The sequence below is a fragment of the Macaca mulatta genome, chromosome 1 (assembly GCF_049350105.2).
Source record: "Macaca mulatta isolate MMU2019108-1 chromosome 1, T2T-MMU8v2.0, whole genome shotgun sequence".
NCBI lineage: Eukaryota > Metazoa > Chordata > Mammalia > Primates > Cercopithecidae > Macaca > Macaca mulatta.
Window position 1 is genome coordinate 215,575,673 of NC_133406.1, and position 23,908 is coordinate 215,599,580.

General features: G+C 39.9%; 1 protein-coding gene and 2 long non-coding RNA genes across 5 annotated transcripts in view; 1 reads left to right on the forward strand and 2 right to left on the reverse strand.

The window, feature by feature from the left end:
• MACO1 (macoilin 1) overlaps positions 1-23,908 on the reverse strand; it is a 71,280-nt gene that overhangs the window by 45,977 nt on the left and 1,395 nt on the right. For all 3 annotated transcript variants that reach the window (XR_003732180.2, XM_077997422.1, NM_001038650.1), the window contains 3 exon segments: positions 8,781-8,922; positions 6,445-6,571; positions 397-520 (listed from right to left, as the gene is read on the reverse strand). Coding sequence is in view for 2 of the 3 variants with exons in the window: in XM_077997422.1 (XP_077853548.1) it covers positions 397-520; positions 6,445-6,571; positions 8,781-8,922 (393 nt within the window). In the remaining variant the exon portion in view is untranslated.
• Positions 9,396-14,162, forward strand: LOC144335187 (uncharacterized). Its single transcript, XR_013405774.1, has 2 exons — positions 9,396-10,027; positions 12,050-14,162. It is a non-coding gene; the product is annotated as an uncharacterized LOC144335187 (long non-coding RNA).
• Positions 17,329-18,969, reverse strand: LOC144335184 (uncharacterized). The gene is made up of 2 exons (XR_013405771.1): positions 18,928-18,969; positions 17,329-18,555 (listed from the first exon to the last, which is right to left on the reverse strand). It is a non-coding gene; the product is annotated as an uncharacterized LOC144335184 (long non-coding RNA).

Consider the following 23,908-nt stretch of genomic DNA (forward strand, 5'->3'; position numbering starts at 1 on the left):
GTGAAATGAATTATAGATAAAGAATATAATACTGGCTGGGTGCGGTGGCTCACGCCTATAATCCCAGCACTTTGGGAGGCCAAGGCAGGTGGATTACTTGAGGTCAGGAGTTCGAGACCAGCCTGGCTAATATGATGAAACCCTGTCTCTACTAAAAATACAAAAATTAGCCAGGCATGGTAGCATGCGCCTGTAATCCCAGCTACTTGGGAGACTGAGGCAGGAAAATCGCTTGAAGCCGGGAGGCAGAGGTTGCATAACCAAGATCATGCCACTGTATTCCAGCCAGGGTGACAGAGCAGGACTCCGTCTAAAATATATATATATATACACATACACACACACACACACACACACACACACACACACACATCACACAATTTATGTAATACTTACCAGTGAGCAGCAAATGGACGACAAAGGTCTACATGAAAGTTTTTGAGATCTTTAAATCTAATGGCTGCTTCAATATAAACAAAGAGGATCCAGAGAGACACTGTAGGCAAACACACTCCCCTTTCTGTGGGAAAGCAGCAGAGAGGCAAGCATGAATGAATGATACAGTAACTAACAGATGGATTGTTTGGGAGACTAATTCAACGACAGTAACTTTCATTAAGATCTTCACCTAAACTAAATTAAAAGGCAAACTGATCCAAACGGAAAGCTTTTACATGACAAATGATTCCACAGAATCACTGACAAAAATAAAAGACAAACATCCTGGCAAAAAATATTTACAATGTATGTAAAACAAAGGATTCATAGCCCTGACATACAAAGAGCTCCCACAAATCAATAAAAGGTAACTGAAGAAAATAATTTACAAGTCGCAAAATAAGAACTATAGATGGCTAAAAAACATACAAAAAGATGTTAACTATTGATTAGAGAAATACAAATTAAAACAATCAGATTCCATTTTCTTAACTATTAGATAAAATTTTTAAAGACAGATAATAGCATAGGGAGGGTATGGGGAAAGGTTCATTTTCATACTTGGCAATAATATAAATTGAGGCAACTATTTTAGATGGCAATTTGGCATTTAAATGTAAATACTTGTAGCTTTCCTTTACCCAGAAATTCCACTTCGTTTTTTTTTTTTTTTTTTTTTTTTTTGAGACTGAGTCTCGCTCTGTTGCCCAGGCTGGAGTGCAGTGGCGCGATCTCGGCTCACTGTAAGCTCTGCCTCTCGGGTTCAAGCAATTCTCCTGCCTCAACCTCACGAATAGCTGGGACTACAGGCGCCTGCCACCGCGACCCGCTAATTTTTTGTATTTTTAGTAGAGAGGGGGTTTCACCGTGTTAGCCAGGATGGTCTTGATCTGCTGACTTCGTGATCCGCCCGCCTCGGCCTCCCAAAGTGCTGGGATTACAGGTGTGAGCCACCACACCCGGCCCAGAAATTCCACTTCTAAGAATCTACCCTATAGAAACATAAAAGATCCTTAAGATAAATACATAAAAAATATTCACTGGGCTGGGTGTGGTGGTTCACGCCTTTAATCCCAGCACTCTGGGAGGCCTAGGAGGGCGATCTCCTGAGGTTGGGAGTTGAAGACCAGCCTGGCCAACATGGCAAAACCCTGTTTCTACTAAAAATACAAAAATTAGCTGGGCATGGTGGCAGGTGCCTGTAATCCCAGCCACTTGGGAGGCTAAGGCAGGAGAATCGTTTGAACCTGGGAGGCAGAGGTTACAGTGAGCTGAGATGGCACCACTGTACTCCAGCCTAGTCAACAAGAACGAAACTCCATCTCAAATAAATAAATAAATTAATTAATTAATTAATTAATTCACTGTAGGGCCAGGCATGGTGGCTCATGCTTGTAATCCCAGCACTTTGGGAGGCCGAGGTGGGCAGATCACGAGGTCAGGAGTTCAAGACCAGCCCAACATGGTGAAATCCTATCTCTACTAAAATACAAAAATTAGCTGGGCATGGTGGCACACACTTATAATTCCAGTTACTCAGGAGGCTGAGGCAGAGGATTTGCTTGAACCCAGGAGGTGGAGGTTGCAGTGAGCCGAGACTGCGCCACTGGACTCCAGCCTGGGTAACAGAGCGAGACTTTGCCTCAAAAAAAAAAAAAAAAAAAAAAAATTCAACATAATATTATTTGCAAAAGCAAATATTTACAATTTAAATGTTCATCAACAGGAAACTTTATGATAAATCTATATAATGAAATATGTTGAAGGTTTCCTAAAGAATGAGGAAGATCTGCACTGTCATGGAATGACATAAAAAAAATAAAATCCGGCCGGGCTTGGTGGCTCAAGCCTGTAATCCCAGCACTTTGGGAGGCCGAGACGGGCGGATCACGAGGTCAGGAGATCGAGACCATCCTGGCTAACATGGTGAAACCCCATCTCTACTAAAAAATACAAAAAACTAGCCGGGCAAAGTGGCGGGCGCCTGTAGTCCCAGCTACTCGGGAGGCTGAGGCAGGAGAATGGCGTGAACCCGGGAGGCGGAGCTTGCAGTGAGCTGAGATCCGGCCATTGTACTCCAGCCTGGGTGACAGAGCAAGACTCCGTCTCAAAAAAAATAAAATAAAATAAAATCCATAAGTAAGAACAAGTTGTAGGACAAAGAAATGTTTCTGGCACTTAAGTACTGTTCAAAAAATTTTTATCTTTTTTTTTTTTTTTTGAGACGGAGCCTCGCTCTGTCACCCGGGCTGGAGTGCAGTGGCCAGATCTCAGCTCACTGCAAGCTCCGCCTCCCGGGTTCACGCCATTCTCCTGCCTCAGCCTCCCGAGTAGCTAGGACTACAGGCGCCCGCCACCTCGCCCGGCTAGCTTTTTGTATTTTTTAGTAGAGACGGGGTTTCACCGTGTTAGCCAGGATGGTCTCGATCTCCTGACCTTGTGATCCGCCCGTCTCAGCCTCCCAAAGTGCTGGGATTACAGGCTTGAGCCACCGCGCCCGGCCTTCAAAAAATTTTTTTCTAAAGCACAAACTCATATTCCTTTTGTAATTAAAAACAATTTTCATGGGAGGAAAAAGCAACTTGCAACAAAATAAGATGCAAATAAAGGCAAATGTCCATTGGCTTTTGGAATCAAAATCTGCAGGCTAGGTCCATCTATATCAGGACATGACTAATGATGGGGTATTTATGAAAGTGGACTACATGGGCACGAGCGGGAAAAAATTAGTGACTTTTTGCTAAGGATCTTTGGGATGAAACTAAAGAAAAATCATAGTATCTTGAAACTAGGAAGATCATTTTGTCTAACCTCCTCATTTTGTTGAAGAGTAAACCCCAGAGTCTAAACAAACTGGGCCCAAGTTCAGAGACAGTATTAAATCTGCTTCTGAGGAGAACTTCCCTTAGTCCTAGTACCTGAGTGAAGTTGACACTGGATGCTCTGTGAAGCCAGCTAATGGTCTCAACCATTCTTAAGAATTTCACACAACAAAAACAGATATTTTCTTTTTTTCCTTTTCTTTCTTTCTTTTTTTTTTTTTGAGACAGAGTCTGGCTCTGTCGCCCAGGCTGGAGTGCAGTGGCACAATCTCACTTCACTGCAACCTCCGCCTCCCGGATTCAGGCGATTTTCCTGCCTCAGCCTCCTGAGCAGCTGGGATTACAGGCACATGCCAGCATGTCCGGCTAATTTTTGTATTTTTAGTAGAGAAGAGTTTCGCCATTTCGGCCAGGTTGGTTTTGAACTCCTGAACTCAAATGATCCATCCGCCTTGGCCTCCCAAAGTACTGGGACTGCAGGTGTGAGTCACTGTGCCCAGCCCAAAAATAGGTATTTTCACAACGTAGGAGGAAAAACAGGAACACACAGGACAATGCATTTTCAAAATCATTTCAAAATGCATTTTCAAATATTTATCTGCCCTATTCTCTATATTGATTTACAAGGTTAAAAAACACAATAAGCATATTACAGAAAAAATAGAAAAATTAGACAAAATACCTGTATTCTACATCTATGAAATAAACAAAATCACATTGAAAGTTTTTTGAGCAAGTATAATAATCATATTGTACATACAGTTTTATATCCTGTTTTTTTCCCTCTTAACCACCAGGAAAAAAGCTTATGCTACAATATTATTCTTTGTAATCATATGTAATTTCATCAACCATTCCTAATATTGTCATCAAATAATTTTAAATTTTAACAACTGTAAGAAAAACTACCCCAAGTTATAGAAATTGCACTCATCTTTGTCAGCCCAATAAAAGCAGTTTTTTGTTTCATTTGTTTAAGCACTAGTCATCCCAAATTAAAACATATTTCATAACTTAGCTATTCCAATATTCATTTCTGAGCCGAGGGCTAAAGAGGGGCCAGTAGTATTTTATGACTTTAGCTACACTGCTGCCCTGTGGGTCACCCACTGAACCAGTTCCCAATAGGTTCTATTAATAGTTATATGGTTAGTTTCTTCTCCACTACTAAGATATTACTAAAGAAATTTAAGAAATCGCCACAGCTCCTCAGAGTCACAGAATATTTGAGGTGGAAGATTCTTCAGCCATTATTTAGATTACTCCACCTTCATATAACAGAGAAGTTGAGACCTAGGGAGAGTGACAAGTATAAAAGGCAGCTCACTCGAAACTGAGGCCCAGGATAAGGAAACACAAATTAAAAACTGGTGGGAAGAAAAATCACTTTAATTAGAGGAAAGCAGACTGAAGAACCTTCATAGTAGCTTATAAATCAAGTCAGATATGAAAGAGTGTAAAACATGGAGAAAAGCATGCTCATTCATAGCAGATACTTTAAAAAACAGAGCTCAATTGTGTGTTTCTACATGGGCCAACATCATCATCTCAGCAGTTCTGAGAAGAGGATGAATGTTGGTCCAGACAGCTTTTATTATTTGGTGCTCCCTCTCTGGTCAAAATCCTGAAGGTTGTAGCTGGGCCCAAGAATCAAGTTTCACGCAGCTTTGCAAACAAGTTTGACTCTGAGAGCCAATCCTCAAATCCTAGTGCATACCAAACTCTGGCTTTCACAGTGGGCTGAGGCTGTCAAAGTATCTCATCTGATCTTAGTTTAAAGTAACAGAAGTATAGCTCTAAGAAGTAGGGAGATCTACTCTAGTCAGAACACACCTGCAACAGTGTAGCGAACCACTGAGGTAGGCAGACTAGGAGGGTAAAAGCTCTTAAAATATTAAGGAAAAGCTGATGAAACCAGAGATGTTCTTGCCTACAGAAAAGACTTAAGAGGTTATGACAGTGTCTTTAAATCTCTAAAGAAATGTTAACATGGGAGATCACATTCATTCAGTGTGGCTCTAATGCAGAGGTTCAATGTTTGAGATTGAGGGGATGGTCTGGTAGGTCCCTTAATATTTTTTGTTTTGTTTCTTTTGTGTTTTTTGAGATGGAGTCTCGCTCTGTCACCCAGGCTGGAGTGCAGTGGTGCAATCTTGGCTAACTGCCACCTCTGCCTCCCAGGTTCAAGCAATTCTCCTGCCTCAGCCTTCTGAGTAGCTGGGATTACAGGTATGCACCACCACACCCAGCTAATTTTTGTATTTTTAGTAGAGACAGGGTTTCACCATGTTGGCCACGTTGGTCTCAAACTCCTGACCTCAGGTGATCTGCCTGCCTCGGCCTCCCAAAGTGCTGGGATTACAGGCGTGAGCCACTGCGCCTGTCCCCCTTGACATTTTAAGGAAAAGTTTTACACATTCCCTTGTATTTTTCTGGGAAAACCTCTTTAGATCCTCTAAGAAATCAGCAAGCTGTGGCTTAGTCCTGATACTTAGGAGGCTGAAGTGGGAGGATCATTTGAGCCCAGGAGTTCAAGTCCAGCCTGGGCAACATAGTGAGACCCCATCCTAAAAAAAATAAATAAATAGAATCTTTTTAAAAGGAATCAACAAGCCCCAAAACAGTTAAGACATACTGGGTCAAAATGTAAGGAAGAAAATTCTGGCTAATATGAGGAAGAACTTTATTTTATACCTCCCAAAAACAGAGTAGGGTACCAGGAATGGTAGGTAAGTTCCTTGTTACTGTAGGTTTTCCATGACAGGTAAAACCACCATGTGCCAGGGATGCTGTGGGGATTCTTGTGCCAAATTAAGGATTCATCTAAATGACATTCCTTTCAATGATGAAACTCCATGAACATTTTTTTCTTTTTTGGCACATGGCTATCTTCAAGTATACCTAGATAGAAATCACTCCAACTATTTTTTTAAAAAAAGATATATTCAGAGTGAGAGTTGGTACCCGCAATGCCTGTAACTGAAATATCAAATCATAACAACTTAAAGTTTTGATTCAAATAATGAAAAAAAATATATATTTTTGAAGGTATATTATAATCTATTAAGAAAACTTTAAAATGTCCACATTAAACTCAACTCTAAATAATGTATCCAAAGAAATAACCACATTAAAAAATTTGAATCTAAGATTTCTATCCATCTAAGCAATCATTAAGACTTACCTGTGTGCCATACGTACTGAACCCACACATATGTGCTAGCAGCAAAAAAAAGCCACTGTATGGGGATGAACAGCAGGCATATTATATTTGACGTGAATGCTACACAAACAAAAAATACTGAGAAGGCCTAAAGGGAAAAAGAAAACAAAATAAAAGACACATCTTAGAACTTGTTATTTTCAACCACATGTTGTTAAATGTATGTTGGACAAAATTATTGAAACTGCTAAGAGATAACTTGGTAACTATAGAGCAAATTCACAAAAGGAGATTTTAAACATTTAAAATCAACCATATGAAAAGTAGTGGTGGCCGGGTGCGATGGCTCATGCCTGTAATCCCAGCACTTTGGGAGGCAGAGGCGGGCGGATTACGAGGTCAGGAAATCGAGACCATATTGGCTAACATGGTGAAACCCCGTCTCTACTAAAAATACAAAACTTTAGCCAGGTGAGGTGGCAGGCGCCTGTAGTCCCAGCTACTCAGGAGGCTAAGGCAGGAGAACGGCATGGACCCAGGAGGCGGAGCTTGCGCAGCTGCACACTCCAGCCTGGGCAACAGAGTGAGACTCCGTCTCAAAAAAAATAAATAAAATTAAAAAGTAGTGGTTACTTTAACATTAAAGAATACTACTACTTTATGGTCCTCAAATCATGAAAAAGAACTGGATCAGAATGAACTGAGGTGGGACCACAGTGAATTCGTTTGGATTCCAAATAAATGTGGGTTACCTAAAAGAACTAGAATTTTTTTTTTTTTTTTTTTGGGAGGTAGAGTCTCGCTCTGTCACCCCGGTTGGAGTGCGGTGGTGCAGTCTTGGCTCTCTGCAACTTCCACCTCCCAGGTTCAAGTGATTCTCCTGCCTCAGCCTCCTGAGTAGCTGTGACTATAGGCACGTGCCACCAGACCCAACTAATTTTTTGTAATTTTAGTAGAGACGGGGTTTCACCATGTTAGTCAGGATGGTCTCAATCTCCTGACCTTGTGATCCGCCCGCCTTGGCCTCCCAAAGTGCTGGGATTACAGGTGTGAACCACCACCAGCCCTGAAAAAACTAGAATTTTAATACAGAAAAGTCTTCTCTCTCCTTACAAACCATTCCTAAAGAGCTTCATTCTTAAAAGACAGGCTTTCTGGAGCACAGATGAACCATAATATTAGTAAGACATATACTGATGTTATTAGGTTGGCGCAAAAGTAATTGGGGCAAAAGTAATTGCACCAACCTAATAGTAATTTTAATAATGCAGTTTTCCTCTGGACACCACAATCGCCAATAGAACATGAGCTGAAACTATCTTTTTAAAGCATGGATTTGCTCTGACCAAAGCACCAGGCCTGGGTGGGAGAGTTATAGTTTTAAGATGTGGCTGTAGAACACAACAGAATTAACACATTAATCAAGGGAACAAGCCCAGGCCTATGCTTGCTCCAATCTAGCAGCTGTCTAAATGTGGTTTGGGGATTTCTGGGGTATCTTTGAGATCCCTCCAAAGGCTCTTTGAGGTTAAAACTATTTTCATAACAATACTAAGATGTTATCTGCCTTTTTTACACTCACTCATGCATATGGTGGAATTTTCTGTAAGTTACATGACATGTGATACAGTAACAGACTGACTTCAGAAGCAGATATGAGAATGTAGGTGTCTTCCATTGAGCTAGATATTAAAGAGATTTACAAAAATGAAGCCACTGTTCTATATTGTTTGTTTTAGAAAATATAGCTATTTTTCACTTAAAAATGTAATTTCTATTAACATGTAATGGGCCTATTATGTTTAAGTGAATTAATAAGTATGTATTTTAAAGTTTTCTCAGTTTTAACTTCTAATACAGTAAATCTGGACAGATATAAGCCACATTAACAAAGGCTCTCTGGAGTCCTCAATAGTTTTTAAGAGTGAAAAGGGGCCCTGAGACCAAAACGTTTGAAACACTACTCTAACTCAAATCCAATCACTAACCTAGCAACAGGGAACCCACAAACACTTCAAAGCAGGACTGAGCAATTTTTTTTTTTTAAAGGTAGGAATGGCCTTTATTGGTTGCAACGGGAAATGGAAGGGGAGGGGATATGCCACCCCCAGACTAGGTTGCCGCCCTCCAAATGACTGAGTAATTATTGCTTCCTCCACTGTTCTGTTTCACTGGAATGGGACAGCAGGAGAAAATGTAACTATTTGATCAATGGGTTTAGACAAAATAGTTTAGAGGTCAATTTCAGTTAATGGACCCTATAAGCTAATCCTAACATAGTCACCTATTGCTAATAACACCTATTTTAAATAGCTGAACGGTCCCCACACACGGAAAACATGTATTAGTAAACATACCAGTCCCTGGTATCTGAAGGAATCATAGACGCTTCTGATGAAAAGCCAGAATGGCCACAGATATTCAAATCTGAACTCCAGGACAAAATCGGCTAGGAGGACAAGTGCCCACACCACCAGGAATTTCAGGTATAAAAATGTACTGCAAAATATAAAAATAACGAATTAATTTAAGGTCATTTGTGAATAACTAGAAATAGAAAATTCACTATTTCTGTTTAAAAACGACAAAAAAATACCTCCGCATATCTTGAAAACAATGGAGATAAAGCACAAAAAAGAGATGCTGCCATGGCCTCTCTGCACTTTAAATGCTCTCTGGTGTTCATTCTCAGACTCAAAACTATCAAGATAAGATGATAGCCAAAAATGCTTAATTCCACTTAAGATGGAAAAAAACCATTTAAATCCCACCACTATTTTAAAAATGTGCTAAGTGTCTGACTTCAAAATACTGCAACACTCTCAAAATTACAGCTTTCAAGCTGTTCTTCATTAGAAGAAAATGTCACAGTTGAAAGGCTTCAAATTTGCTGTTTCCCCACCCCTCTACATCTGTTCGAAGAGTCTTTGAAATTCTTGATGCACATCCTTACATGCCTAAAGAATTCTGTCTTTTTTTTTCCCCTTTTTCCTCTTGCCTCTGTATATAGTATTCATCTGCATTAACCAAACAAAAACCAAATGACTTCCCCAAATAGAAACAAACTTAGGGAGCAGATGCTAAATCACTACCAAGGGCTGCGAAAGCACAAAAATGTACATTAAAGAAAAAAACCCTTAAACATCTAAGCCATGCTCCAGTTGATATGTAAATGTGTGTTCCCAGTTCCCTCTGGACTTGTGTTAAACAGAAACATTCAGACAAGCCAGTTAGGACACATATGTAACCACTGCAGTATGTCAAACAAGGTAAGGACACAGAAAAAAATATTATTTTTCATATACTCCATAGGTCAATTTTCCAGTTCATTAGTTGCATAATGGACAATAGAAGTCTTTAGATTCTACTTGTTAACAAGCCTCTATTTCTGTGATCCTAATCCTGCCAATTCTAGAGGTCAACTTTAGGTATTAAAAAATATTTTCCACAATATACAAATTGGAAATACCTAAAATTCACTTTCACTTGGGACAAATACAAACATTCCAATACTGATGTGATCAAGTTAGTCATTTAAAAAAACAACAAGGCCGGGCGCGGTGGCTCAAGCCTGTAATCCCAGCACTTTGGGAGGCCGAGACGGGTGGATCACGAGGTCAGGAGATCGAGACCATCCTGGCTAACACGGTGAAACCCCGTCTCTCTAAAAAAAAAAAAAAATACAAAAAAACTAGCTGGGCGAGGTGGCGGGCGCCTGTAGTCCCAGCTACTCGGGAGGCTGAGGCAGGAGAATGGCGTAAACCCAGGAGGCAGAGCTTGCAGTGAGCTGAGATCCGGCCACTGCACTCCAGCCTGGGCGACAGAGCGAGACTCCATCTCAAAAAAAAAAATAAAAAAATAAAAATAAAAATAAAAAAACAACAAAATTGAGATTTTTAATAAATAATTTTGAAATATATTCCAATAAGATACAAAAGACATACTTGGAGGAAAAAACAAAAACAAAAGCAAGAACTTAAAAGTAAAATAATAAAAAGAAAAGGAAAAAAAGAAAAAAGGGGAAAAAAGCAGGATCCAGCATTGAGGATTTATTTTGTGCCCTTTGAAGCCATTCAGGTAAGAGATGTCAAGAACAGAAACATGTGACCCTCAATGATACAGTATTCACAGTGATACATAATTTGTCATCTAAGGTGGATTTCTAATATTTATCCTTAGAACTTATTTAGGTTTGATAGTAAGTTTCTACTAAGAGGTTTGCTGTAAAGGAACCTGAAGCAAATCACAAAAGAACACAATCTTTTTTTTTTTTTTTTTTTTTTTGAGACAGGGTCTGGCGCTGTCTCCCAGGATGAAGTGCAGTGGCAAGATCATAGCTCACAGCAGCCTCAATCTCCTGGGCTCAAGTAATCCTTCTACCTCAGCTTCCCAAGTAGGTGGTAATAAAGGCGTGTGCCTCATTTGGCTATTTTTTTTTTAAATTTTTTATAGAGATGAGGGTCTCACCATGTTACCCAGGCTGGTCTCAAACTCCTGGGCTCCACCTGCCTCACCCTTCCAAAGTGTTGGGATTTCAGGTATGCGCCTGGCCAGAACACAGTCTTGAATCCTAAGTCCCACCTTTTAGTTTCAATTCACTAGAGTTCTGCTGGCCTGATGAAGACAGAGCCCTCGTAATTCTCACTCATTAAATCCATAACTGACCTAGTGGAGAGCAATGCACATTTTATTCTAGAACAAATGAGAGCCAGGCACAGTGGCTTATACCTGTAATTCCAACACTTTGGGTGGCCAAGATGGGAGGGTTGCTTGTGTCCAGGAGTTCAAGACCAGCCTGGGCAACATAGTGAGACCCCATCTGTACAAAAAATTTAAAAATTAGCCAGGTGTGGTGGCACACACTTGTAGTCCCAGCTACTCAGGAGGCTGAGGTAGAACTGCTTGAACCTGGGAGGTCCATGCTGCTGTGAGCCATGACTGTGCCACTGCACTCCAGCCTGGGTGACAGAGCAAGATCCTGTCTCAAAACAAAAACAAAAACAAACAAAAAACACAACTGACTCATGCAGGTATTTGGGAGCACAAATCTAGTTTGAAACTAGATTTCCAAGGTGCTTGACTTTAAAACTAAGAGGTTTTTTCCTTGTGTCTAGAACTGTTTCTACATCTTGAAAAAGGAATAACAGCCTCTCCACCATGGTTTCAGATTTTTTTTTTTTAAATGGCATAGCTAGAAGCAGTGGCATGCACCTGTAGTCCCAGCTATTTGGGAGGCTGAGGTAGGAGGATCATTTGAGCCCAGGTGTTCAAGTCCAGCCTGGTCAACAAAGTGAGACCCCATCTCTTTCTTTTTCTTGAGACTAAGTTTCACTCTATCACCCAGGCTGGAGTGCGGTGACGTGATCTCAGCTCACTGCAACCTCCACTTCCCGGATTCGAGCGATCCTCCTGCCTCAGCCTCCCAAGTAGCTGAGACTACAGGTGCACACCACCACACCATGCCCAGCTAATTTTTGTATTTTTTTAGTAGAGACGTGTTTTCACCATGTTGGCCAGGCTGGTCTCGAACTCCTGACCTCAAGTGATCTGCCCACCTTGGCCTCCCAAAGTGCTGGGATTACAGGCATGAGCCACTGTGCCTGGCCAAGAACCCATCTCTTAAAAGAAAAAAAAAAGGGCAAGGAAATATAGTCATTTTCCTGATTAATCCTTTTCCCTACGGAGCTATCTCTGGAATGTAGCTGAATGAGACATGAAGGGTACCCCATCTGGTCTAGCCCTTACCATTCCCAAAGCGGAGAAGAAAGAGTACCACCAATTGCTTTCTGCCCAAAATGCCCCCAAGGCATGGCAGGATCCCAGTCAGATCCCAGTCAGATCCTGCCATGGCAACATTCCGCTTCACTATTTAGATAGCATTATCCAAAGAATGGCAGCCTGTTGAATACGTACTTTTTAATAATTCAATCATTTAAAACTAAGGCAGTTCAAAAATTACCATCTTTGTTAGTGACTATTCTTTTTCAATTGCATAACTTTAAGGCGGGGTTCCTTTTGATACATTTCTTTTCAAACAACTGCTTTCATACCTTTGATGTTCCTTGACATCCAGTTCTTACTGAGTCATGGTTTAGAAATACAGATATCTAATAAAACTTGATCTTTTACAAACATACCCTCAACTTTCCTCTGGCTCTCATTTCAGGCAGGCCTGCCTCTAAAATCAAGAGATAACCTAATTAACAAAGCTGACTTTCTCTAAGACTGATCTTGAATTCTATTGAGTCATTTTAGTCTTAGAGGTTTTGGAAGTTTAAGACAGCTGCCTGATTCAGTATTCACTTAGCCCTCTCTATCAGTAAATCATGCCTCTCATCCTTCTGTAGGTACATGTACAGAAGTTAAAAGACAAGTAATCTAAAATGACTGCTCATCACAGTAAAAGCCCTAATTCCTCTCCTTTCATATTCTGAAGGTCATAAGATTTTTACCAAATCTAAAGAGATGATATTCCAAAGGATTATTAGACAGGGATTTAAGCCATCATGGCATTCTAAAACATTTCTTTTAAACCATGAAGAAAATATGATTAAATATAAAATACTTTTATACACAGTTCATTATATGACTCATGGCTAATTTGATGTTACCTTGATTCTCTGATTCAAATAAATTTGCTAATAACTATACTGTATCTTAAACAAAATTTTAAAGCATAACTGCAACAAAAAGATATTTTCTAAAATAATATATTGAAACAAGGGCAAATGAATAACATCTTCTGAGGGTCTTGTAAGCTTCTATTCTGAGTGCCAATGAAATTAAGAAGTCTTATGCAATTGTTAGGCTTAATGGTAGTGACTCTATCAAAGTGAATATTAACTATAAGATTCCCCCCCATTCTATTCCTACTTTTGCCATTTACAACCATTTTTTACCTCAATCCATTTAGCTGTACTCTCCATCCATAGATTAATCATCTATGATTAATGAGAAGCAGTATTCAACATTCTTCTTATTCCAAGTAAAGTGCACCTTTTTTCCAGTATCTCTAGCTGCTTATCATCTAGATCATTTTCTAGAGCCCACACAATTACCACGAGCTGGCCATCAATCCTCAGTACCTGACCTTTTCCCTAGGCAGACTAATGGCCATTTAGTTCACTTGGTGCTCACTACAGAAATGAGTCTGTGGAATATTTCACTGGCTCTGCTAGTAGCCATCCATCTCAATCCCAGCTTTCCTGTCCTCTCGGTAAAGGCAACTGTGAGTCACCTTTTGCATTCAGTATCTGCCATGATACTTCCTAGACCAAACTGCTTTATCTTTTCTGTTATCCAATACCTCTCTCTACTGGACATCACCTCTAGAACATTCATTCAGCCCCTTATCTGGCTTGTACTCTACCTGAAGTCTCATACTGCCCATTTGCTAATCAAAGTATTGGTCTCTGGAATAGCAGAATCGCTGTCACATATGAGCTTTTGAGAAAAGCAGAATTTCAGGACTTATTTAATCTAAGCCTGCATTTTAACCAGACCCCTAAGCTACTTGTGCATACAATCAAGTTTTAGAAGCACTGGTATATAATATAAATTTCTCATTGTCATGGAACTTCCACTCAATTACAGGATGTCTCAGAAAAAAAGACAATGCCCTAATCAGATAATCAGTGCTTATCACCAAACTGTTGACTGTCCTCCTCTTAACTGGGAATATTCAAACTGTTCAGGGTTAGTTCTTCCATTTTTCTACATTTCTTTCTGAGTCAAAGCCAAGATCCCTGCCTAAGTACAATTAAAACTAAACGAAGCACTTCCATTGCTACTCATCCTTCGGCACAGTACAAATATCACTTCCTCACAAAAAGCCGCCCTAACCCCAAAGTAAAGACTAGGACCCCATTGCATACTTACATAGCATCTTGTACTATAAGAACATTGAATCACAATGATAATTAAATAATATTTTGTGTAATTAGCTGTTTGGATGTAAAGTCCACAAGAAAAAAGGAGCTGCCCATTTTGTTCTCTGCTTTATCTCCTTAGTGCCCATCACAGCACTCTGACTATAGGAGCTTAACTATTTTTTTTTCCTCAAAAAATATTTTTTGAGGCCAGGGACAGTGGCTCACACGTACAATTCCAGCACTTTGGGAGGCCGAGGTGGGCGGATCACCTGAAGTCAGGAGTTTGAGACCAGGCTGGCCAACACGGTGAAACCCCGTCTGTATTAAAAAATACAAAAAAAATTAGCCAGGCAGATGCCTGTAATCCCAGCTACTCTGGAGGCTGAAGCAGGAGAATCACTTGAACCCGGGAGGCAGAGGTTACAGTAAGCCGAGATCATACCACTGCACTCCAGTCTGGGCAACAAGAGCAAAACTCCGTCTCAAAAAAAAAAAAAAAAAAATGTTGAAGGAATGATCTGTAATGCAGAAAAGTGTTTAGGACTGACAGTAGGACTTTTACCAAAGCACATACTTACAATGAATATAGAGGGAAAGATGATACACAGGTGACCGACTGGGAAGGTGTCTGGAGAAAGCAACATCAACCAAGATAACCAATACAGCTTCTGCCTGAAGGATTACCATGAACCTGCTCCCATCTGTTCTGAATGTTCTTCACTATGAAGAAACGAATTTAATAAGCCTTGTTCTGGGTGCCAGACTATCACTCCACTTGGCCTACCTGCCACTGGTTCTGATGACAACAGTGGTTCTCAAAGTGTCTTCTAGTAAGCCACACACTGAAGAGCTATGCAAAAATGTAAAACCACACCAGTCTTCTCACGAATTTATTAAGCTATTGTTACTTTTTTTTTTTTTTTTAGATGGAGTCTCGCTCAGTAGCCCAGGCTGGAGTGCAGTGGTGCCATCTCAGCTCACTGCAAGCTCCGCCTCCCGGGTTCACGCCATTCTCCTGCCTCAGCCTCTCAAGTAGCTGGGACTACAGGCGCCCACCATGACGCCCGGCTAATTTTTTGCATTTTTAGTAGAGACGGGGTTTCACCATGTTAACCAGGATGGTCTCGATCTCCTGACTTCGCGATCCATCCGCCTCGGCCTCCCAAAGTGCTGGGATTACAGGTGTGAGCCACCGCGTCCGGTCACTTTTGTTTTTTTTTTTGAGATGGAGTCTCACTCTGTCGCCCAGGCTGGAGTGCAACGGCACGATCTTGCCTCACTGCAACCTCTACCTCCCAGGTTCAAGTGATTCTCCCACGTCAGCCTCTCAAGTAGCTGGGATTACAGGCGCCTACCACCACGCCTGGCTAATTTTTGTATTTAGTAGAGACGGGGTTTCACCATGTTGGCCAGGCTGGTCTTGAACTCCTGACCTCAGGTGATCCACCCGCCTTGGCCTCCCAAAGTGCTGGGATTACAGCCGTGAGCCACTGTGCCCGGCAATTTATTGTTACTGTTAAGTGAACTAATGTTTTAAATTTTTCTGTTTTAACTTTTCTTTTCTTCCTTTCTCTTTTTCCCCCAGAATTGGGATCTTCCTTTGCTGCCCAGGCTGAAGTGCAGTGGTACAATCATAGCTCACTGCAGCCTCAACCTCAACCTGGGCTCGAGTGATCCTCCTACTTCAGCCTCCAGAGTAATTAGGACTACGGGCACATGCCACTATGCTTGGCTAATTTTTTGGTGTGCTTTTTTTTTTTTTTTGTAGAGATGGGATGTCGCTATGTTGCACAGGTTGGTCAACAAAGTAAGATCCTGGGCTCAAGTAATCCTCCTACTTTGACCTCCCAAAATGTTGGGATTACAGGCATGAGCCAAGCCAGTTTTAACTTCTAATACAGTAAATATTGGTAGATATAATCCATATAAACCAAATCTCTGAGATGTTCTCGATCTTTTTTTTTTTTTTTTTTTTTTGAGACAGAGTTTTGCTCGTTGCCCAGGCTGCAATGCAATGGCGCGATCTCTGCTCACCGCAACCTCTGCCTCCCGGATTCAAGTGATTCTCCTGCATCAGCCTCCCAAGTAGCTGGGATTACAGGCATGTGCCACCATGTGCCTGGCTAATTTTGCATTTTTAGTAGAGACGGGGTTTCTCTATGTTGGTCAGGCTGGTCTCGAACTCCCGACCTCAGGTGATCTACCCGTCTCGGCCTCCCAAAGTGCTGGGATTACAGGCGTGAGCCACAGTGTCCGGCCTCAATCATTTTTAAGAGTGTAAAGAGATCCAGAGACAAAAAAAAATTTTGACAAGAAAAAAAACTATAGAAAGTTGCGTGTGAGCCTTAAGATAAAATAAACTAGAACTACTGCTGCATTCTGCAGGCACCTCCTTGTATAAAATTCAAAAAAGGGGAGCAGGCTGAGAAGACCAATCTGTTCCATAATTCTCTTTTCTATTCTAGGCCTTCTGCATACTGCAAAGGGAACCTTTCTAGTGTCAATTATACACACACACACGTACATGTGCAGCCACTGCAACAACAAATCTAACTGTGTGAAATATGCCCTTTTTTGTTTGTTTATTTTTGTCAGACTTACTCTGTCTCCCAGGCTGTAGCGCAGTGGTGCAATCACAATTTACTGCAACCTCCAACCTCCTGAGCTCAAGCAATCTTCCCACCTTAGCCTCCCAAGTAGCAAGGGTGACAGGCATGAGCCACCATGCCTGGCTATTTTTCTTTCTTTAAAAATAAATAAATAAATAAATAAGGTACGTTTCACTAAGATGTAAGTACTTTGTACTATTTTTGTGACTTTTCTGTTTAAATCTAAAATTATTTCAAAATGAAAAGTTAAAAAGAAGCAACATATACTTGTTATTTAAAAGGTCATATAATATTTAATAATATAAAAGCCCTTAGTAGCCCTGCCCCAAGATGACTGCTGTTATATAATTCATAAATATAGTTTGTTTTTTCTATATAAACAAATGTGTTTCTTAACAAAAACAGGTTTCTGTTTGACATGTCCATTTTTTTTCTTTTTAGTTTTTTTTTTAATTTTATTTTTCTTGAGACAGTCTCACTCTGTCGCCCAGGCTGGAGTGCAGTGGCGCGATCTTGACTCACTGCAACCTCTGCCTCCCAGGTTCAAGCAGTTCTCCTGCCTCGGTCTCCCAAGTAGCTGGGATTACAGGTTCATGCTACCATGCCCAGCTAATTTTTGTATTTTTAGTAGAGATGGGGTTTCGCCATGTTGGCCAGGCTGGTCTTGAACTCCTGACCTCAGGTGATCCACCCACCTCGACCTCCCAAAGTGCTGGGATTACACAGGCGTGAGCTACCAGGCCCAGTCATGTCCACTTCTTTATATAGAAATTTCCCTTATTCATTTTAGCAGCAACATAGTGTTCCACGTAGAATTTACACTGTTGTCTGCAGTCCCCTGACTTCTCTTTCTGTACTCTTTCAACCGTGCCTTGCAGCTTTTTAGTTCTCTATTCCTCAGGTTTGTTTCCTATAAAATGGCAATAACTACTCTGCCTATTTCACACTTGTGAGGATAAAATGAGATAATTAATATGAAAACATCTGGAAAAGTTACAAGTATGATACAAATATAAGGTGTGATTAAGCAGATTATTACTATCAATTATATGAAGCATAATTTTGATTCCCTTATGAAATGAATTTCTAATGTTTATATAATGTTAACAGGGTTTTTTCGAGCCTGTGAGTTCTTTTCTCTCCCTCCTATGCTTCTTCACTCCTCCCCTTCCTAAACCCCATAGACTCCACACTGTTAAAAGTATTCTTGAAACAGAAATTCTAAAACTCACACCTGCATTAGGTTACAATACCTGTCCTTGATATCTCTGTGGTCTATACAGACCTTTATAAAAATGTTATACCACAAAACTGTGAAAATCTTTTTTAGCGATTTCCATTCTAGATTTTTTTTTTTTTCTTTTAAACTGGGGGCTGGTTGTGGTGGCTCATGCCTGTAATATCAGCACTTTGGGATTATATTAACCACCACACCCAGCCAATTCTCTTTTCGACACAGGGTCTTGCTCTATTGCCCAGGCTGGAGTGTAGTAACACGATCATGGCACACTGCAGCCTCAAACTCCTGGGCTCACATGATCCTCCCGCCTCAGCCTCCCGAGTAGCTGGGACTACAAGAATGTGACACCACACCCCGCTAATTTTTTTGAATTTTAGTAGAGATGAGGTCTCTCTCTGTTACCTAGGCTAGTCTTGAACTCCTGGACTCAAGTGATCCTCTTGCCTCAGCCTCTCAAAGTGCTGGGGTTACAGCCATCACACCTGGCCAAAAATTCTTATTACATCTGAGAAAGAAGACTCAAGCCTCAGACAGTACCTCTCTTTTCTGAGACAGGAATCCTTATTTTGGACATGAACATAGTATTCATTCTCTTTAATGTTCAATCGTTCTTGCTACAAGATAGGCAAACTACTGACTTTACTACTCAGCCACTTATTTGGTTTTTAAAAGTGTTGGGTGGGTGCCGTGGCTCATGCCTATAATCCCAGCACTTTGAGAGGTCAAGGTGAGTGGCTCACTTGATCCCAGGAGTTCAAGACCAGCCTATACAACTTGGCGAGACTCCATCTTTATGAAAACGCAAAAAAAAAAAAAAAAAAAAAGGCCAGGCACGGTAGTACACTCCTTTGGGCCTAGCTACTCGGTCAGCTGAAGTGTGAGGACCTCTTGAACCCAGGAGATGAAGCATACAGTGAGCTGCGATCTCACTGCTGCACTCCAGCCTAGGCGACAGAATGAGATCCTGTCTCAAAAAAAAAAAAAAAAAAAAAGTGTTTTGAAGATGAACAATGTAACAATATAATTAAAAAACAGAATGAGATTATTTCTAACCACTCCTCTGTGCTGGGTGGGAAATTGGTCCTAAACAGTTCAAATGCATCAGTGATACGAATAGATAAATAAAAGGGGACCAGTCACACCATTTTAATCACTAAATGCAAAAGCTCTGAAAAACAGAAGGTAACAGGAGATGGGGTGAGGGATACATTGTTTTTGGTACCACAATCCCATGACTCAAAGTGGGCATATCATATCCTTAAAGGCAGCAGAGAAAAAAATATAAAGTAATCAAGGTCAGTACTATGAACGTCTTCAAAGGCCAGGGATGACAAGTGCCTTGGAAGGCTCATCAGCTGAGATTATTTGATGTCAGTTAAATGCCAAATCAAAGATACAAAGCCTCAACATTCTCTAAAAGTTGATTAACTTTTTTCAAGTTCCCATTGCCAAGATGCAACGTGAGAGGCTTTGAAAAGTCACTACTTAAGTATCTGAAGAAATTCACAGTGGAAAAAGTCTAACAGGGATGTGTGTATCTACTGTTGTATGTACCTTTCTACTTATGCAGCTTGCTGGACAGCCAACTTATTTTTCTTCTGGACTTAATTCTTGAGAAAGAGCCAAGTAAAATAATTATGCCCAAATCTAGTAAGCCTGGGAATAAAGTAATCAGTATATTTGAAGAGCACACTAAATTTTATGAAGAAAAGTAACCTAATTACGGTATTTCACTTAACTATGTTTGTGAAATTTCTACTTGCCCTCCAAACTCCACAAGATGGTAGCCTAGAAACAAATAAAACAAGGTGCACATTTATATACATAAAACCCCAAAGGGTTGACAGTATCAGTGGGGAGATCTGGGAGACATGGCCAAAGAAAAAGATTCTAGGAACATAAATGCTTACAGAACACGGACTGGGTCCATGAGATATATACAAGCATATAACCAGTAAGAAAATGAAAATAATTATTTGTTAAACCTACCATTAAGGTCAGTCTAAACCTAGTGAGGTTCAAGTGGGGCCATGAGGAATCAATGTGAAGAAAAAGGAGACTATCACTGATCAAACAGGAAGCTTTTAAGCAAATAATGTGAAGTGAATCACATTCTCTCCTGTTCCCCTCCTCAACCCAGCAGCAATTTAAAGGGATTTTCAAAACACCTAATGAAACTAAACTGCCAAGACTGCTCAGACAGGAAGAATCATAATGAAAGTTGGAGGAAAGTGCTTTTTCATCCCAGTGTGGCCAATTTTTAAAGTGTATTTTGTGAAAACCACAAATAGAAGAGGTTAGCTAACAAATACTTCACTGCACAGGTTAATGAAAACATTTCCATTTCTCCTTCCCCAACACTCCTCTAAAACAATATAGAATCTGTCACTTTTGCGCCAGGTCCAGGATTGTTAAAGCCTACCAAGATTACCAAAATGCTTTTAGGCTATGAGGTTGCAACACAGGTATCTGGGGTTTCAGTTGCAGAACACATGTACAATCAAGGCAGCCAAGGGTCATGACAGCCTGCAGTGACTTTAATAAGCATAGCCCAAAGGAGTCTAAAACTAGACTTAGAAAACATCATTAAGGAGGCAGAAAAAGCAGTCAAATGAAATCTCTGGAGATCAGATGTAGACAAGGGTCTGAAAAAGGAAATTGGGAAGTTGAGAAGAATGTAAAATTTAATCACTTTAAAAAGTCACTTTTGAGGAGCCCCAAGGACCAGAGAATTTTTCTCTGAAATAAAAATGGGAAATAATAACATACACACCAGTGCTGAGTTCTTAGTCCTAGTTTTAAGGCATTAAGCTGCAAAAATATGACAGGTACAATACTGCACTGTCTAAGCTTCACACAGCACTACAAGCAGAATCCAGTATACGAAGACAGGAAGCAGTCTTAAATACACAGTGAAGGGGTGCTTCCTTCAGCTACCAGTAACGCAGATATAAAATCATTTCCAGAAGCTTAAAACATATATCTTACTTAAAATTTGTATTGTATTTACTTGTATAAATAACCATTTAACTGTAGAAACTTGGAATATATGTATACTTTAAACACAAATGTTTCTGCCTCCTTCTTCTACTTACTACATCTTATCTCATTTTTGTATTATAAAGTCAGTAATTCTCTGAGGGAAGGGAGTGGAAAGTATGGTAGGGTGAGAGGTGGGGGTAAACCATACAGAATCCCCTTAAGGCTTTTAAAAACTACATAGTACCCTAACCTCACCTCACCTGGAAAATCACGCCTGCAATGAGATATTACTATTGGGAATGTCTGGTGCACATGTGTCAAGGCAGACACTGGGAGAGAACCCAGTCCAGAAAACCAAAGGACCCTAGATATACAAAAGTTAGGTACTTAATAACTTATGTTCATAATTTTTAAAGTACTTTCATATCTATCTCATTTGAGATAGAAAAGATTCCCCCATTTAGTGGCAACTGTCTACTTTATCATAAAATAGCACAGAGCAAAATACAGCTGTTAATGTGTCAGGTGAACCACTAAAACAGTAAGCTAAAATTTAGTACAACAAAAATATTTTTACTTGAACAGAACTTAAAGTTCTTTGGAAACTCTAAACCACTGTACAAATTTAAGATGATATTACTACGGCCTACTAGACTGTAAATCCCTTGAAGACAATGAGCCATGTGTTATCCTGTATCCTCCACAACTCCCTGAACAACGTAGGCACTTCATGAATGAAATGGACTAGCTTATATTCATTTATTTATTAATTTACTCACTCAACATTTATTGAACACTGAATGTCTACTCTGTGTCAGGCTCTGGGCTGGGTCAGATTTTTTTAGAACTACATTGAACTTTAGCCCCTAGTAAGATGAAAAGATCACTATTTCTATTTCCTTTCTCCTATTTTTAATTATTAACTGGATTCAAATATTTCTATAGCATGTTTCAATTTTCAAATGATGTTTCATAGGTATAAATGCAGATTACATTAATATAATGCCTAAAATTAATTTTCCTTGTATCTCGCCCTGAAACAGAATTCCAAGACAGCCATGATACTCACAATAAATGATATCATTTGACAGTCACCTCAGCAACAGTTGTTGGACTGCAGCCCATGATTTAAAAGTGTCTCCACAACAGGATTTTTTAAAGCAAGACCAAACAGCAACTGACCCCTTGTTTTGGCTCCTCAACTTATGTTTACAGTTGCACCAAATCTTACAGTATTTCCTGCCTACTTAAAAAATAAGCCACACATGTTAAACTGTGATAGTAACAACATGGTAAACAGTATCTGTAAACTACACTAGGATTTATAAAGCATCTCACAAACTGTACATATCTCCTTTAGTCCTCAAAACTCACTTGAAGATGGGAGAACTGGGGCTTAAAGCTGTGGATGCCCTGTCTGCCTAAAGCAGCAGAGCTGGTATTTCGAGTCTGATCCTGGGTCTCCTGATTCCTGCAGTCCAGTGCGCTTTTCACCACAGCTGCCTCCTTCCTATGCCAAGGCTCAGAAAGTTGTACAGACTGAGAACATGAAAATAATAAGTCCATGAAAGGTTTGGCTATGAAACAGTAGACAGTGGTTATCAAAACTGTCAACACGGCCCCAGGAAAAAAACAAGGCTCTCTGTTTAATGAATCCAAAATCAGCCAGATGTTGTTGAGAAACAAAATGGGCAATAGATGGTGTGAAAAACAACTTAGTATAGACTTAAATTTGATGATCACCAGAAATCTGATATTCATGAATCCTCAAGCATTTTAGTTTATAATCAGTCCACTCATCCTATTTGCTTTAGAAATAACAGGAAATTTTTCTAAATCTCTTTAAAAACAGAATTGGGGGGAAAAATCTTGTTCTTCAGTCCAATACTCCATAATATAAACCAAGAAACAGATAAGTGAGTTGAAACGCTCATTTGATATATGATGCTCCAACCAGGAAAGACAGGTAGAAATACATTTAGGTCTTTCATTAACGTTTAACTTAAAGAATGCAAAAGAGAAGTGTAAGAAGATTTAAGGCTAATGCACTGTTGATTTTTAAAATTTTGCAGATGAACCTCTGAATAACTTGCATGGAGTATTTACAATTAACCCTTTAGGGTAATAAATTCAAATTTCAAAAGCCATCAGATGGCTTTTTAATGATGATAAATCTTCATTAAACAATGAATTCACTTCTTCACATAGATTCACACTTGAGTAGCTATTATGGCGCAGGTTGTAAACTGGGTCTATTTGTTCAAGTACAAAGAGAAATTGAAATACAGCAGAAAACATGTAAACAATATGGAACTCTCGATCTTCTTGCTATAAATGGAGGTACATCATCTTATGTTACTGTAAATAGCAGCTATTCAAATGCCACAGTTGTGCTAAGTCTACCAACTCTGTTTAATATCCCTTTCCTATTCTTATGTTACCATTAATGATAAGTTGGTCAAATAGTTTTCAATAGCCAAGGGGGAAAAACTTTCTTTAATTCAAGAATGTGTAGCATACGTAACGTGCATTTAAGAGACCTTTCCTCCATCTATGTGTAGGAAAAATTGTTTGCTTTTACAGTTTCAGTTAAAATGGTCAAGTTTGATTGATTCAGCATAGATTCGAATCTGTTTTATTCACTGCTCTATCTTCACTAATTAGAAGAGTTCCTGGCACACAGTACATATAACCATTGAATGAATGAATTACTCCTATGCTCTATAGCTTATTTTATAAGAATATACCTAAGAACTTTTTACTATGACTTCTCAATGCTTTTA